This window comes from Puntigrus tetrazona, chromosome 17 (genome assembly GCF_018831695.1).
Source record: "Puntigrus tetrazona isolate hp1 chromosome 17, ASM1883169v1, whole genome shotgun sequence".
NCBI lineage: Eukaryota > Metazoa > Chordata > Actinopteri > Cypriniformes > Cyprinidae > Puntigrus > Puntigrus tetrazona.
The window spans coordinates 10,178,021-10,196,028 of NC_056715.1; the positions used below are offsets into that span (position 1 = coordinate 10,178,021).

Below are 18,008 nucleotides of genomic sequence, written 5' to 3' on the forward strand. Positions count from 1 at the left end.
GAATGTGATGACAGGGAAGTAGGTGATCTTTGCCTGGAGCTTTTAAAAAAAGAATTTTGATTAACCTATGCTTTGTGTTCTTGTGTTAATATGAACATTGTCTATACTGCAGGCCTATACATCGACAGCCATGCAACATTTCCTGTAATCAACAGCACTCAGTCACATATTCTATGTATCTATGTATATGACAGATGTTTGTTGTCATATACAGGGTGCACAAACCCACAGCAGCCTACACAAATATATATATGTTTTTTGTTATAAAGAATGTTTGCTTTCTTCAGATTAGGTCAAAATGTTTCCTCATAGGCTATATAGCTAAGTCACACAAACACATTACATAGACACACACAGGCATACTGGTTCTGAAAGAATGTGTCACATGCAGTTACTGGAAGTGCCGGAAAATTTGCAACTCCATCAAAACATTTATGACTGACGTTTTGCAGTGTTGTCATTGGTATGACCGCTGACCTTTCCATTGAATAACTTAATTAAAAACACAATTTACATACTGCTAAGACACAATCAGGCAAACACACTGTGAAGAAGATGAAAGAAAGAAGAAAAGAATCTCCGGTTGATGTTTACAGGAAACTGAATTCCACACAGCGTGTTCCCCAGCATTACTAGCCACACACAATTGCTGTTACGTATTTCCCTTTTTTTTCTTTTGCACTCAGCATCAGTAGTTCTTTTATGAGTTTATGACAGGCACCTGATTAGAGACAATAAAAACTCCTATATAAACACAGACCTTCGTTCTGGTAAACACTGACAGGCCGGGTGACGAACATTAAGGAAACCACCACAAGTAAGTATTCAGGTTAAACCACATAAAAAAAAAAATACAGTTTTATGGAAAAAGTGGGGGAGTATTACAGAAGAAATGAAACAGTGAAGTCAGACACCTCAATTCTGTGACAATCTAGTGCTTATTTTGTTCAACCTCACACTCGTGTCTTTCTCTGTACAGGATGAGGGTTTTGGTCATTGCTGCTGCTTTTCTGGCTGTTGCCAGCGCTGCCAGTCTTTCTCTGGAGGACTTGGAGTTTCACGCATGGAAAATGAAATTTGGTAAGAGAGTCTGCTTCTCTAGTTTTATATATATCTTCTTTAAAATCTTGATGAAAGAGAGCCATCAGGTTCTCTTTATACTGACTGAATGAACAAACTAGTCAAAACAGACAGTGAAGCCATTCAGACAATTAACAAAGACAGAAGAGTTTAGATGAATCTCACTTAAGGTTTTTATACTAGGAGAAATGACTTAACTCAAAATTTGACACAGAGTAACTTTCTAGGGTTACAGATATAACGGTAGTTCAACTGGTTGCTATGCAATGTGAAAAAATGTTAAAGAAATTCATAAGACGCTTGAAATTTTGAAATTGATGTTAAATAAAGACAATTTTTTTGTTGAATTATTTCAATTTATTCCATTTTTAAACTATATGAACTGTTTAAATGACAAAGCGTCATCATCAGTTGTGCTTGTGTGTTTCAGGTAAGATCTACCGTTCTGTGGAGGAAGAGTCTCAGCGTAAGCAGACCTGGATGTCCAATCGCAAACTGGTTTTGGTCCACAACATGATGGCAGATCAGGGCATCAAATCCTACAGGCTTGGCATGACATACTTTGCTGACATGGTAAAAATGAAAACACACACACACACACACACACACACACAATATTTAAAAATGTACCTTACACATCCTCATATCCGCTTCATCCTCTCTCAGAGCAACGAGGAATACAGGCAGGTGGTGTTCCGTGGATGCCTGGGCTCCATGAATAACACTAAGGCCCGTGGTGGTGCTACCTTCTTCCGGCTGAAGGATGCTGTTGTGCTGCCCAGTTCTGTGGACTGGAGGGACAAGGGCTATGTGACTGATGTTAAAGACCAGAAAGATTGTGGATCATGCTGGGCTTTCAGTACAGTAAGACCCACATTTTTGCCTTTACAAACAAATCTCATACTGAAAATCTTTATAGAGCCCATAGCTCAACCTTTTTAACCGTTTTGTGTTTATTCATCCCTCTTTTGTCTTTCAGACTGGTTCCCTGGAGGGTCAGACATTCAAGAAGACAGGAAAACTGGTGTCTCTGAGTGAGCAGCAGCTGGTGGACTGCTCTGGTTCTTTTGGGAACATGGGCTGTGGTGGAGGACTAATGGACCAGGCCTTCCAGTACATTAAAGCCAACGGGGGTCTGGATACAGAGGAGTCCTACCCATATGAGGCCATTGTGAGTTTGATTTGTTAGATTCTGACTTTATTGCTTTAGCTTTTTTGGTTTTTAATAATATTTAATCATTGTTGCTCATAATTTTTTCTCTATGCAGGACGATACGTGCCGCTTTAACCCGAGCACTGTGGGAGCCACCTGCACAGGATATGTTGATATCACCAGTGGGGATGAAAGTGCACTACAGGAGGCTGTTGCCACAATCGGCCCTGTATCTGTCGCCATCGACGCTGGACACAGCAGCTTTCAGCTCTATGAATCCGGTAATTGTAGCTCTTGTTTTTTAAGGGCTAGGTTTTTACATGTCACATTTCGTTATCTATTATTTATGCAAGAAATTTGTTGTCTTATTTGGTCGATTTTCTTTGCTAGGTGTCTACAATGAGCCTGATTGCAGCAGCTCTGACTTAGATCATGGTGTCTTGGCTGTTGGATACGGAAGTTCAAGTGGAGAGGACTATTGGATCGTCAAGAACAGGTTAAGAAAAAAGCCCAAGCTGATGAAACAAAAACAGTATGCTGCTGAACAATGAGAAAAACTACAACTAACCTGCTGTGATTTTAGCTGGGGTCTTGACTGGGGTAACAAGGGCTACATCCTGATGTCCAGGAACAAGAACAACCAGTGTGGCATCGCTACTGCATCCAGTTACCCTCTGGTTTAAAGAGTGAGTTCATTACTAATAATTTAACGGCTTTAGTCAGTTCACAGAATTGGAGCAGGTTCATTTACCTATTAACAACAGCCTTATATAAACAGTTAAATCATAGGTTTACATTTAATAAATACATTTTGCAGTTAAGAATAAAATTATTTTCTTATGTTCTGCAGGAAAGATGAACATGGACCTGTAACAGAAGGGCGAAAAGAAAATGTGGACCATTTGACTGATTTTACAATAATACCTCAATCGTATTTTGAGTTTAATTACAGTTTGAACAATTTCAATAAACTAACTTCAGCCTATGTTTATATTTTTAAATCCCCTAACTAGGAAAACACTATGTTAGTATGAAGTATGGAATAAAGAGTATTGAAGTATGAAGTATGAAATAAAATAAAACATGGAATAAAATAAAAGACATATTTTATCGTCAAACTCTCATCCTTGTTGTTTGGTCTTTTCCTATATTTTCTATTTATAATTCACGATCAGCACAATGCTCAGTTTGTTTCAACCACACAGCTCTTTAAAATCATCAGGAATTTTAAACATTAAACCTTTTCCCAAAAAAATCATGCAACCAAGTCTTCATCTGAACACTAAAGAACACTAAAAACAAGCTGGTAGCCAATGTGTTTGGCTTATATTAACTGAACAGTTCTTTAAATGGTCAGGAATCCAAACCGCAAGGCTTTTTTCAAAATAATAAAATCAAGTCTCCATTGTGAGATGTATCTGCTGGATTTTGGTCACATATAAATATTATAGAAAGAAGCTCACCCTCTGTTCCTATCCATCTGTCAGTGACTGATAGAATTAATAAAAAATACAATAACTGAAAGTAAAACATTACTAGTTTAGACGAGCTTGAGGTCCTGAGAGGGTGTTTCAGAAGTTTCTCTTGAGAATGTCTATCCAGCCTGGTTAGCTTTTAAGAAACATATGCATTACTCATGCAAATAAACAATTTTAAACAGACCCCGTGATATGATATCATATATTATTTATTTATGTATTTATTGAGTGTATTCATTCATGATAACCCCTATAGACATTCAGACTTCATTCTGGTGAACACTGACAGGCCGGGTGACTGACATCAAGGAAATGTATATACTACATACCATCAAGTACTCAGGTTTAACCAGATTTAAAAACAAATGCTTTTGGAGGAAAAATGTGGGGGAGGGCGACAGAAGAAACGAAACAGTGACGTTAGACAGTCAGTTCTGTTTTATCTCGTGCAGTTTTTGTTCAACCTCACACTCGTGTCTTTCTCTGTACAGGATGAGGGTTTTGGTCGTTGCTGCTGCTTTTCTGGCTGTTGCCAGCGCTGCCAGTCTTTCTCTGGAGGACTTGGAGTTTCACGCATGGAAAATGAAATTTGGTAAGAGAGTCTGCTTCTCTAGTTTTATATATATCTTCTTTAAAATCTTGATGAAAGAGAGCCATCAGGTTAATTAACAAAGACAGAAGAGTTTAAATTAATCTCACACATTGTTCATTGTGCGCTTTCCCACTTCAGGCTTTTATTCTTCTGTATAAATGCTGTTCATTTTAACTATGTATTCATCTAAAAAAAATCCTAAGAAAAGTATCCCAGGTTCCAAAAAATATTGAGCAGCAAAAATTGTTTCTAACATTGATAATAAATTAGCATATCAGACTGATTTTTGAAGGATCATGTGACAATAAAAACTATGACCAAGGGGGACAATTACATTTGAAAGTATATTAAAATAACCTGGTATTTCAAATTGCGATAATATTTCATAGTATTGCAGTTTTTTCTTTATTTTTGATGAGCAAAGAAACTTCTTTAAAAGTAATAAAAATCTTGCTGATCCTAAACTTTTGAACAGCAGTGTATATGAGAAATGACTCAACTTAACTTGACAGAGAGTAACTTTCCAGGGTTACAGTATACTGGTAGTTCAACAGGTTGTATACAAAATGTGAAAATATGTGACCCCGGACCACAAAACCTCTCATAAATAGCACAGGTATATTTGTAGCAATAACCAGAAATACAAAGTATGAGTAAAAATAATTTTTCTATAAATCATTAAATAAAGACCATGTTCCATTAAGTTAGTTTGTACCTGTTTTATTATTTTTTATTATTAATATACAATAATAACTTCATTTGGGCAACATTAAAGGTGATTTCCTTATTATGCTAAATGGTTTTCTGGTACAGGGTCACATATGCCTCAAGCTGAATTAGAATAAAACAAATTAATAATGTTGCTTGGAAAATGTAAACTGATGTTAAAAAAAAGACAAAACTGTTAAATTGAAACTCAAATATTTTTTTTACCATGTAACTTTAATCAAATTAATTGTTTTAAAAGTGTACTTAAGATATTTACTTTCTGGCAAGCATCATGTAAGATATAACGGTAGTTCAACTGGTTGCTATGCAATGTGAAAAAATGTTAAAGAAATTCATAAGACGCTTGAAATTTTGAAATTGATGTTAAATAAAGACAATTTTTTTTGTTGAATTATTTCAATTTATTCCATTTTTAAACTATATGAACTGTTTAAATGACAAAGCGTCATCATCAGTTGTGCTTGTGTGTTTCAGGTAAGATCTACCGTTCTGTGGAGGAAGAGTCTCAGCGTAAGCAGACCTGGATGTCCAATCGCAAACTGGTTTTGGTCCACAACATGATGGCAGATCAGGGCATCAAATCCTACAGGCTTGGCATGACATACTTTGCTGACATGGTAAAAATGAAAACACACACACACACACACACACACACACACACACACACACACACACACACAATATTTAAAAATCTAGCTTACACATCCTCATATCCGCTTTATCCTCTCTCAGAGCAACGAGGAATACAGGCAGGTGGTGTTCCGTGGATGCCTGGGCTCCATGAATAACACTAAGGCCCGTGGTGGTGCTACCTTCTTCCGGCTGAAGGATGCTGTTGTGCTGCCCAGTTCTGTGGACTGGAGGGACAAGGGCTATGTGACTGATGTTAAAGACCAGGAGCAGTGTGGATCATGCTGGGCTTTCAGTGCAGTAAGACCCACATTTTTGCCTTTACAAACAGATTTTAAATGGCAAATGCTTACAGAGTCCATACACTGTACATTCTTGTTCAGCAGCCTGACCTTTCTGCTTTATTCATCCCTCTTTTATCTCTCAGACCGGTGCCCTGGAGGGTCAGACATTCAAGAAGACAGGAAAACTGGTGTCTCTGAGTGAGCAGCAGCTGGTGGACTGCTCTGGTTCTTTTGGGAACATGGGCTGTGGTGGAGGACTAATGGACCAGGCCTTCCAGTACATTAAAGCCAACGGGGGTCTGGATACAGAGGAGTCCTACCCATATGAGGCCATTGTGAGTTTGATTTGTTAGATTCTGACTTTATTGCTTCAGCTTTTTTGTTTTTTAATAATATTTAATCATTGTTGCTCATAATTTTTTCTCTATGCAGGACGATACGTGCCGCTTTAACCCGAGCACTGTGGGAGCCACCTGCACAGGATATGTTGATATCACCAGTGGGGATGAAAGTGCACTACAGGAGGCTGTTGCCACAATCGGCCCTGTATCTGTCGCCATCGACGCTGGACACAGCAGCTTTCAGCTCTATGAATCCGGTAATTGTAGCTCTTGTTTTTTAAGGGCTAGGTTTTTACATGTCACATTTCGTTATCTATTATTTATGCAAGAAATTTGTTGTCTTATTTGGTCGATTTTCTTTGCTAGGTGTCTACAATGAGCCTGATTGCAGCAGCTCTGACTTAGATCATGGTGTCTTGGCTGTTGGATACGGAAGTTCAAGTGGAGAGGACTATTGGATCGTCAAGAACAGGTTAAGAAAAAAGCCCAAGCTGATGAAACAAAAACAGTATGCTGCTGAACAATGAGAAAAACTACAACTAACCTGCTGTGATTTTAGCTGGGGTCTTGACTGGGGTAACAAGGGCTACATCCTGATGTCCAGGAACAAGAACAACCAGTGTGGCATCGCTACTGCATCCAGTTACCCTCTGGTTTAAAGAGTGAGTTCATTACTAATAAATTAATGGTTTTAGTCAGTTCACAGAATTGGAGCAGGTTCATTTACCTATTAACAACAGCCTTATATAAACAGTTGCATTTAGTAAATACATTCCATTGTTTACTTTACAATAAGGAATTAAATTATTTTCTTATGTCTCACAGGAAAGGTCAGCATGAACCTGATGCAAATAGGTTAAAGAAGAATGTGAACCGTTGAATGATTCTACAGCAATACCTCAAAATCATACATGTATTCAGCCAGGTCTCATGAAAATGCTTGTGAATCATACACCAAAAAAACCCGAAAACTCGTTGTATCGATACGCAAAAATGGACTTCGCCGTATATGAGACGTGTGTATCTGGCGTGCATATGATTCACATCTAGCCCACAACCCCAAACATCTACTGTATAACACGAGTTTTCGTTTTTATTCGGCGTACTATTTATACAAACATTCATGAGATCGGGTAACTTAATTTTAATTACAGTTTTAAACATTTTAATAAATTGACCTCAGATGTTCTTAATTTCAAATCCACTAACAACAAAAACACGGTTTTTAAGAAATAAAAATGTGAAAAAAAAGAACTGGGGTTTATACTTATCGTCATACGTAAAATTCTCAACCTTTTGGTTGTTTAGTCTATTAATTCTACTTAATAATTCATAAACAGCAATGTTCAGTAAAGTGTCTGTTAAAAGACACTAAAATACCAACGTGATAAAGTGTTTGGGTAGATATAATGAGACACGAGACACGGAGGCCTTATTTGTTTCATGTATCATTTACAGTTAAAAAGAGTTATAAATCTATCGTTATTATACATTAATAAACAATTATTTGTGGGTATTTTTTGTGACATGAGTCATCTGGTTTAACTGTCCGTTCCTGTACCCGCGCCGCGTCGCTCTGTCCCCGTTCCTGTGCCCGCGCCTGCGTCTGTCGCTTCTGTGCCCGCGCTCGCTGCGTTTCCGTTTCCTGTGCCGCGGCGCCGCACTTGCCCGCGCCCCGTGCGCTCCGTCCTGCTTCTGCCACTGAGCTTAATAGTGACTATCATGCAAATAACTATGAATTAAGGGCTGTTATTAACCATTAGATCTGACTTTAAAGGTTTTAAAGTGTAGAACAGGAAGTGTGACTTTATTCTCTCGATTTTGGGAGTAATTCCAGAGGGATTTTCTGATTTCTTCTCTTGCATTCCATGCATATTACCATTTAAATGGCTGGCAGAAAATGACTTTGCACATTCTTCTACAGTCCAAGCATACTCTCACAGTTTTTTTTTTTAAAGTGTACTATCAGTGGTATGCAAACTGAATGAAAAACATCTCCCAATTTCCTGGTCCTCCATTAGGATCTTCTCATCCTAAAAGCTAGTTTTGTGTGTTTTAAAGCCATTATAACAAACAATGCCTTACAATGCCTTACAATTACAATAATATCATTAATAAGAGAGAATAGGAATATATGCGCATTACACTAATAATAATTTAGGTTGAATGCTTAAATTTCATATAACCTAAATAATGTCTGAAATAAAAAGGGACAAAAGTTGCAACAGGGTGCTGGTACCACTTCAAAAGGTACTTGATGGTAAGAAGTACATATTTATTTAGGCCTGAGCATATTTTTAGCATGTGTCAGGTGTCTTGTTTCCTTGTTTATGCCGTTCATGCGTTTACATTGATCAATCTTCAATCTGTGCTATGTCACTTATACACATCCATAAGGTAAAGTAGCCACATGACAATATTCTGAAAATGAAAGAGAGATGCTTTTGTTCAAACTATTGCACAACTCTTATGAAAATTAACCGTGGTATTATTAAAAATTAAACTAAACAACCATGGTTACTATAGTTAAACCATGGTTACCACAAATAAACCATGGTTTTGCCATGCTAATCTTAGTTCAACCGTGGTAAACAGTCGTTATTAAAATGGTATTAAACATGCCAAAAAAAGTTTGCTACACTTTTACTGTAATAAAACAATAGTTAATTTTAAGGAAAGGTTAACTTTAAGGAAATAGTTTACTTTAAGGAAAGGAAATTGATCAGAAAGCATGATCATTGAAGAAATAAACTTATAGGCTTACTTAATATACAACACACAGTGCACAAAATCGCAGGCAATGATAGCTCACTTCATGTTGGTCATGCGTTGTTCTGTTTTGGTATTTTTACTGATTTATTTGCATTTTATCCATGCCTGGAGTAAAGCCTGAATGAAAGAAAATTTAAATGCAGTTTATACTTTTGACCACTGGATGGCGAGAAAGTTCTAAAGGTAACTTTGCAAGGCGCTGTTTCTACGGTATTTTTCTACAGCTCGCTACTGTGGAGTTAGTTCCGCGCTCCAATCCCTACGTATTTTCTTTTGCACGATATCAAAACTAGTTCCTAAAATGACCGTGTTTTCATTTTTAGCATTTGAAAATGAGTCCCTTTTGATTATTTTCAACAAGTGGAAGAAATAACGGATTTCTACCCAGGTAAAATATTGCATTGCATTGACTCGGTTATCTGGTTCAGTCCAACGGCTGATAATATATGATCTCCATAGCTCTGTGTCACAAGCAATAATAACGGCGACGACCTCGGTCCCTTTTTTGTGTCGGTACTCGACTTGACATAGAAAAGAGAACAAACTTTATGTAATTCATCTCTCTTCCAGTTCAGTCACATACTGGTGGCCTCGGTACTTATTTGGGAATGAAAACGAGAGCACCCTTGCTAAGAATGCCGTAGGATTAACACCCACTGACACTGACTCACTCTCGGATAAAAACACATACTTTTGTTGTTCTGTCATGGCGGGGACTCGCCATTGTCTTGTTTGTGTTGAGCTAATGATAATAATACTGCCAAAAAAAAATCAAGGAAGACATTAGCAACCAGCAAGCAGGAGTGGTATTTACTTAGGCAGTGGGTTATTTCATGGTTTATTTGTATCACAGCTCCTTCATTTGCATCAGGCGTATTTGGTGTAGCACTGATATTTACTTTAACAGAATTTCGACGAGGAGCTCAGCAACGCTAAATAAATCTCTGAATGATGAAGTATCTGCATCATGAACACATGCAGTTTACATAGCCTTTTACTCCATTCATCCTCCATTATTTTCTTCATCTCTCTTTCCTTCCTTCCTTTTCCTCTCTGTGAATCTCATCATCACCACACAGCTGTTGGTTAATGAGACTCTTGTCTCTCATTTTCGCCGGTTTTTGTGATAAAAATCGTGTTTCTTCTCATCCAGAAATACTGAGCGAAAGCTGATGCAAGTGAAAAAAAAAGAAAAGATTAATAACCTAAACTAATGTTGGTGGGCAGAAAGGATTTTCGGTATCTGTAGCTACGTGAATGTAGATGAATGTAGAACTGCTTTAAGCTCTTGTAGCTTTATGTTAGTTCAGCCCCCAAATATAATGATCCCACTTGCGAGAGACCCTTAAATTATGAAGGAAATTGAATACTGTTATGTGCATTCAAAAATATTTATACTGTGTTATTATGTGTGATAAAGACAGCAAATTTATGTTCGTTGTAATAAATGTAATAAATAATTAAAACCAATTGTTTGTTGGAAAATATTTACTTTTCATTAGTTATCTGCATGTCTGAGATTGGCATTTTTGTTTTTTTTTAAAACTAATGCTGCAAATAGAATAAAATAAAAAAAACAGCCAGAAGGTCATTATAATAAAATAAATACTGTCATTATTATTAATACATATATAAAACCAGACATTAATATGAAATATAGAAGCAATATATTTTATGTGTATCGTAAAATATGCATATTATGCATGCAATTATTAAAGTGGCTTGAGAGCATAAGGGAATTGACTTTTGGTGCAATTTGCTTGTTGCAGTTCATTTGTTTGTTTGTTTTTTCTGAAAAATCATTGTTAATGTTTTTATAAGGAATTCCACTGTTGAACATGATTATTTGGAAAAATAATTTGAAATAATGTGGACTGACAGCTTTAACAAAACGTTATTCCATCAATGAACAACCTCATAACTCATAAAAGTAAGTTTTTCTTTAAATTTGCTGTGTTTATATTCCGTAGTATTATATAGCAGAGAACTGTGCAACATGATTTTAATTTGCCATTTAGAAAGAAGAAAGACACATCGTCACATTTAGTAAATGTCAATGTAAACGGATATCTAAACAGATTTATTAGCATATTTCAGTGCACAATTTATGATTGATCGACTGATGCCCCATAACAAAGAAGTGGGAGGTGTAGATAAATGAAGAGAAGACTATAAAGAGAGTAATTATTTGTCTCTCCTTCCTTCTCGTGACTGGCTCAGACCAAGACCATGAGGCTTTTTCTAAGTAAATGAATCAGATAAACTGCAAAAACTGGGGCAGTCAGCACGACTCCTGATTACAGCTTGTAATCCCAATTATACCTCCTTCCAAACAGCCAAACAAACACACACACACACACACACACACACACACACACACACACACACACACACACACACGCAGCTCCCTCCAGCTGTTAGTCAGAAAAGGACCCATCCCTGCTGTGCCCACAGACTGCCAGAGTTGCCTGATGACCCACATGGTTAATTATTGGGCACATGTGTGAAGCTCTGCCCTCACGTCTTAAAATCTGAGTTATATTTGCATTAGCAGAGGCTTGGAGTCGTTCTAATATAGAGCTGAAGAGAATGAAGATCAATGATGCAAGTGATTATCAGAACAGAAGCTTCACAGCATGTGTCTCGAGTGGAAAAAGAGAGTCGGTAAGAACAGACGTCGTTTTCTGTCAGAATACAAATTTAATACGCAACATCAGTTCAGTTGAATAAACAGCGAAACACCTTAAACTTACCATGCAGTGGAAGAAGTGGAAGATCTCCCATGCATTTAGACAGTAGATAGGGATTCATTAGATAGAGGTTCATTTCATGCTGAATTTAAGTAGCGATAGTCCTATACTTTTTTTTCCATGCTTGTCCGATTTTCAGCTTATCATCCAGTTTTTGTTTGGTTGCATGCTAAACTCAGACGACCATCAATTACCTAAATAAATAAATAAATAAATAGAGTTTCCTTCAAGCTGTAAGATGGGCTGTAAAGTCTTTTTGAACACATCACAGAAATCTTAACATTTCTGGCTAGTTTCATTTAGTTGTTGATGGCAGGCTCCATTATGATTTGTTTTGATCATCTATTATGAAAGATTAAACAAAAAGAATTAAAACAAGAGCCAAGAAAATACATCCTCTCATCCTATTTAATCTGCCATTGATACATTTTTCTGTCATCGTTGTCATTTTTTTCACCAGAGCCCTTTTAATTCTGCCGCCAACTGTCATGTAGAATTTTGTCATCAAGCTTATATTTTTCTCATCATCTCTCTCTCTCTCTTTTGTCAGCCCTACTATTTTTTGCCCAAATAGCAGTTGTTCCCATTGTTTGTGAAGTAATGTTCATTAGTAGCTACAGTCAAGCTAGCTTTCTGGAAAAAGAGTTAGCAACACAAGCCACTAAGAGAAAATATTGAAAACTACTTTATGAATCAGTTTGAACTCAGCACATACAACTAACAGAAATAAAGAAGCTTAATAAAACCTACGATGATTGGCTGTTTTGTTTTCATGGTTTGGTTTTATGATCAAAATTAGCTGTTTTGCTACTTTAGCTATTCCTTAACACTTATATGAATGTTTTCTTAATTTTAAAAAACCTTTATTTACAAAATACGATTCTTTTCGCTCTAAATGATGTATGCAAAACACACACACACACACACACACACACACACACACACACACACACACACACACACACACACACACACACACACAAGGAAAAATATGACTTAAAACCTGCATAACCTAGCATGTGTGTGTTGTGGTGGCGTGTGTGCATTCATCTGGCTTCGTCTGCTCTAATGGGCATTCAGTGGAGATCAGACCGACATATAATCAATGAGTATAACCACACACACTTGGCCGATCCTGCATACTGAGCTCACCACAGCGCTGAAGTTACCGGTCTACACCATAACATTTCTCAAAGACTTCTTTTTTTCTCCTCTGGCTGCTAAAACTAATCACTTATGAGCAACGCAACTGTTCTTTTCGCATTTATTTGGTGTTATTTTATTAACGGAGTGCGTGAAGGATTGCTATGCTGTCAACGGACGGCAGAGGGCACTGTTAAAGCACTATTACTGAAGCGTTCAAACCAAAGCGACAGACGCTTAAACGCAAACATGTATGACTCCGCACATAGTGACACACACACACACACACACACACACACACACACACACACACACACACACACACACACACACACACACACACACATATATTCACACCCCTGCTGTCAGGGGACTCTTCTGTAACACAGGGCAGATTATGCTCGCAGAAACGCTGCAGAGAGAAGGTTAGAGTTAACAGGGTCAGAGACAGCGACCTCTCTCCTCTCTCTCTGCGTGTAGAGAGCTTTCAAAGGCAGGATCGCATTGGTAATCTCAGTTTAAATACACAAATCCCCAGCCTCAATCCAATCAAAACTAATACTCACTCCCACACTCACATATACAGATTCTCAGTCAGCGTTGTTTGGTTGTGTCCCTACGGGATTTAATCCAGATTACTAGACATAAAGTCATATTTTTAATCTGAATTCTATCATCTGCTTCTCTCAAGCAAACACACACTCCTATAGGGGGTGCTACAAACCAGATGTTTTGGATGTTTTTACATTGTGACAAGATTGGAGACATTATGAGAGGTGTGTGTGTGTGTGTGTGTGTGTGGCAAAATCATAATATTAAATAGGCCAATGTCAGCTGTAGTTTAAGCTTCGATCTTAAAAACGCTGGCTGTTTTTTTTAACAAAGCAGTTTGTGGTATGTTGTTGTCAGATGTTACGATCTAAAATATGTTATCTGAATTTAATCTTGAGTTTCTGAGGTTTTGGCATTTTTCTTTTACGCAGATATGAGCTGTACGTGCATGAATAGAAACAGCAAATCAATTATAAAATAAACTGACTTGCCCTTTAAAGGCAAAAAATTCAATGGCTGGTCTTGGTCTCTTGGTCTTGAGAATCCTTTTGAGAGCCGTTTTTCTCTTATTCATGAGTTCACATTTTTATTTAATAGTTGTGTGAGATGAAGGTCTAGGGCTAAATACCCTCATGGACTGCTGAATTCATGAAGACTGAAATATTAATACATAATAGAAATCAATAGAAAAAAATATGACATTTCCCGTAGCTCAAACAGTATAGCATGGTGCTATGTTGTATAATAATAATAATAATAATAACAAAACCTAGAAAATATACTTTTCAATTTCTGCCAAGTCACATAATGGACAATTCTATTAACTCTATAACACAACACAATGCAGTGCAGAAATAACATACAAAAGCTATAGATAAAAAAACCTAGTATTGAATTGAATCAGTTCAGTTGTCAGTTAAAAGCATCTTCCACATGCATAATTGTGAATGAGATGTAGTTAGAGTGGTGGTGGGATGCTGGAAGCATTATCATTAGTGCTTTATAAAAGAAGTTAATATGAAGTAACTTATGTTTCAAATAAAATTTGGCCAGTTAGTTATAGTATATATTCTTCACTGCCAACAAAAATAGTTGCAGCAGAAGCCACAGCCATCAAATGTTGTGTGTTGCCAAGCAACACATAGACTGGAGCAGAGTATGGGAGTGGATTGGAGTGACAGAAATTCTGTACTGGAAGTCTAAGTCCATCCCAGATTTTACTGAGAGAGAAATATTCAACGAGGCAGAGAAAATATGGACACTCTGATTTTTTTAAAAACACTTGCTCCAGGCAAAATGAACTCCCACTCAGTAAAGCTCACATATTTATTATTTATTTATTTATTTATAATTTATTATCCGCATTATGTTATTAAAATGATATTATTATTTGTTTTCTGAATCATTTGGGTATCTGTTGCTTTTACGAATATATACACACGTTTTTGAAAGTCTCCTTTGCTCACCAATATTTAGAAATTTTACAGCTTCAAACAATTAATCAGCTGTTATATTTGACTGTATTTTAACATGTAATCTATTCCTGTATTGGTAATTCCTGGAATACATTATTGGCTAAACACACACATGAAGTGATAGAAGACAAAACTGAAATACTGGCCGAACAACGGTCATTTTCCTTTCAAACAGACGCTAAATATAATTTCCTGAGCCACATAAGAAGGAATGAGACATGCCTGGTCCAAGCTCACTGCCGCTGCGTGCTGTCGCCCGGCTTTCCGATGTCTTTTTGATTTGGTGCAAATTAGGCTGAAAATGAAATATTAACCTCCCGAGAAGCGGGGAGATTCCTTAATACGCTTTGATCCTTTTTCGTTGCATGTCTCTCCATACCAGCCTCGTCAAAACAGCATTTAATTGAAGCACTTAAATGAAATTAACTACTGAGAGCACAAAGAGAAGACTTTTAGTTAGAGAGGAAGAGGTCCTCGGCACACGCTCAACTTATTAACAAGGAAAAAATGAAAAGGGTGCGCAGAGTCTGGCTAAAGTGAAATTGGTTATTATATGCAAATGATTTGTGCCTCGTATGTCACAGCATTTAATAAGAAGGCTATTAAGAGTGTGGAGAACGAAAGATTTCTCCTGTTGTGTTTCAGGCATACGGGCCTGTAACAACATGAGGAACGAGGAAATGATGATAGTATTTTGGTTTTTAGGTGAACTGTTTCTTTACGAAGAATTGTAGTGGTGCAGTTTTCTTACAGAATTGGTTGACTTTAATACAGTTTCTGAAGTTATTTTTAAGTCCTCGGATTAAAGAAACCCCAGTAGTCAGATGTTTTTAACCCCTGAAATGCAAATTGTAACAGAGCAGAAAAAAATGTATATTACCAACAGGTTTTGCACTTCTGCACCACCTTGTACTGGTAGGTTACGGAGAGGGTTGCCAGTTTTTTGCAACAAAACCCACCCAATTGCTACTCAAATATTTGAGGTGGCTCTAGTGAAATTCACATTCCATGGGATAAATATCACGTTATGGGGGTCACGTTAACCCGTGGACATGAAAAAACTCTGGCAACAGCTGTTAAAGTAATCAAATTCCACGGGAAAACCACACACCAGGAAACACGATTTATGTTTGTGCGATAGGTTTGTCGATAAGGCAACCCAGGAGAACTGCATGAATGTATGAACCCCATTTGGCAGGGGTGCAGAATGTGGCACAAAAGTACCCCCAAAATCTGACCGGGCTATACTTTTGAGCAGCAGTTGGGCAGGTTTTGTTTGCGAAAACCTGGCAACCCCGGAGAACTGCATGAATGTATTCAGGTCTGTTTGCCGTCATCGCTGACCACGATTGTTTGTAAGCGTTTCGAAATCATGTGATTGGTATTCTCTATGCGTCTGACCCTGTGTGAGAAGCAGGCAGATATCTACTGTTTCTAATTCACCCCGACAATCCGAGTACACTATTCACTCCCTTTTCCGTGAACCTGCTCTGACCCGTCTCTTTTTCTTTCTGTCTTTTCCCCCAGCGCCTGTTCTTATACAGACCTTTGTGCTTCAAACAGACAGAGAGATTCACCAAATCCTCCCCTCGTTTCTTTAGGCTTGTGTCACAGAACTCCCTCAGGCAGGACTTGACCTTGTGGCCCTCAGCTGCTAATGAAGGGTCTCAGCCCAGCGCTGCGTCTGAAGTCTCAGCGTCACCTCTGCCTGTCTCATCCTCAGACAAGCCCGCCGGGTTTGTTCCAGCAGGTACGGCTATTGACCACTTATTGATCTGACATTGGGACTAATCTATCTGAGTCACATCTTGGATTCAATGACCTTTGGAAAGCAATAATTTAAAACCTGACCGCACTGCCAAACGCAGCTGCTGGTTTATAGTAACTTAGTTCTTCACGCTTCTTTTATGAGGTTAGAGGTGACCTTTTTAGGGAAGAAAAACAAAGCAGTTCTGCGACAAAAGTAGTGTGCTTAATTGCAGTGAAGGTGGACTTGTAGTGTACTTCAAATCTTAACCGTAGGCTATGTTTTTAAAAAAAATTATTTGCAAATATTTATTAATAATATGGAAACGTTTTCTATTAACATCAGTTTCTATTAACATATTGGCTGTTTATTAGCACTTATAAAGCACATATTCTAGATGTAGGAACAAATTCTACAACCTTAATTCTATGCAATACCTAAATGACTCAACGACTGTCTTATTAAGTGTTAATAAACAGTTCATATTTAATATTAACTATTAAAATAAAGTGGGACAGATACTACAGCTTAAAAAAATGTGTACCTAAAATACACTTTCATTACTATTTTTTTTTCTATGACACTTTTTCACGCTAAGTAATGTCAAATTAATAGTTTTACTTTAAAGTACATTTTAAAGAATTGTTTTAACCTTTTGTTGTAGTTTTAACAAAACTGTTAAGAAACTGTTAAGTTTTATACAAAATGTTATATCTCAAAGATTTTAAAGGTGTAAAAACAATTTAACAACTACTGCAAATGCGTAATTACAAATATATTTAAATACACAATGAGATACAAGTATCAATAATAACCCTTAAGTATATTCTTGTATATTCCTTTCATATAATGAAAGTGGATGGGAACCAGTGACAGTCTAGATCCAAAAAGCACTTTAAAACCATCCATGTTTTTTTAAAATTATATTTTCACATCTCATGAAGCAAATCTTATGATATGCAACATTTGCGTGAGTTTGTGTGAAATTCAATTGATTATTCCTTTAAAATCCTGTCTTGACATCCATGGTTACCATTCACTTTTTTGTCTAAAAAGCAACTTAGACATTTTTGCTTGAAGTATCTTTTTTGCACTTAACTGAAGAAAGTAATACAGTCATACAGATTTAGAAAGACATAAGGTTTAATAAAAGATGACAGCGTTTTTACTTTTTGGGTTCTGATGTACAGATAAAGCAAATGGTAATGACAGCTTGCATCCTATGTTTGGTTCTAAGATCTCTGTATTTTGCATCTTACTTATGGCCTTCGGCTTTTATAGT

At 37.1% G+C, this 18,008-nt stretch overlaps 1 protein-coding gene and 1 long non-coding RNA gene across 2 annotated transcripts in view; both read left to right on the plus strand.

Annotated features, from left to right (window-relative positions):
• Positions 1-661: 661 nt before the first annotated feature.
• Positions 662-7,803, plus strand: ctsl.1 (cathepsin L.1). The gene is made up of 16 exons (XM_043263226.1): positions 662-817; positions 980-1,080; positions 1,511-1,653; positions 1,747-1,944; positions 2,060-2,251; positions 2,349-2,514; positions 2,624-2,729; positions 2,817-2,914; positions 4,001-4,303; positions 5,507-5,649; positions 5,765-5,962; positions 6,090-6,281; positions 6,379-6,544; positions 6,654-6,759; positions 6,847-6,949; positions 7,113-7,803. The coding sequence occupies exons 2-15, from the start codon at positions 981-983 to the stop codon at positions 6,944-6,946; spliced, it is 2,211 nt and encodes a 736-aa protein (XP_043119161.1). The 5' UTR covers positions 662-817; position 980; the 3' UTR covers positions 6,947-6,949; positions 7,113-7,803.
• A 197-nt stretch (positions 7,804-8,000) lies between these two features.
• Positions 8,001-18,008, plus strand: part of LOC122361975 — a 28,755-nt gene continuing 18,747 nt past the window's right edge. The window contains exons 1-2 of the long non-coding RNA XR_006253052.1: positions 8,001-9,447; positions 16,581-16,729. This is a non-coding gene — a long non-coding RNA (uncharacterized LOC122361975). The remainder of the gene's footprint in view (positions 9,448-16,580; positions 16,730-18,008) is intronic.

What these genes read in the sequence shown, in the direction of transcription:
- ctsl.1 (XM_043263226.1), top strand. Translation starts at nt 981, where the DNA reads ATGAGGGTTTTGGTCATTGCTGCTGCTTTTCTGGCTGTTGCCAGCGCT. An exon ending in TATTGGATCGTCAAGAACAG is followed by an intron (nt 2,730 to 2,816) that starts GTTAAGAAAAAA and finishes CTGTGATTTTAG; the next exon opens with CTGGGGTCTTGACTGGGGTA. An exon ending in CGCATGGAAAATGAAATTTG is followed by an intron (nt 4,304 to 5,506) that starts GTAAGAGAGTCT and finishes TGTGTGTTTCAG; the next exon opens with GTAAGATCTACCGTTCTGTG.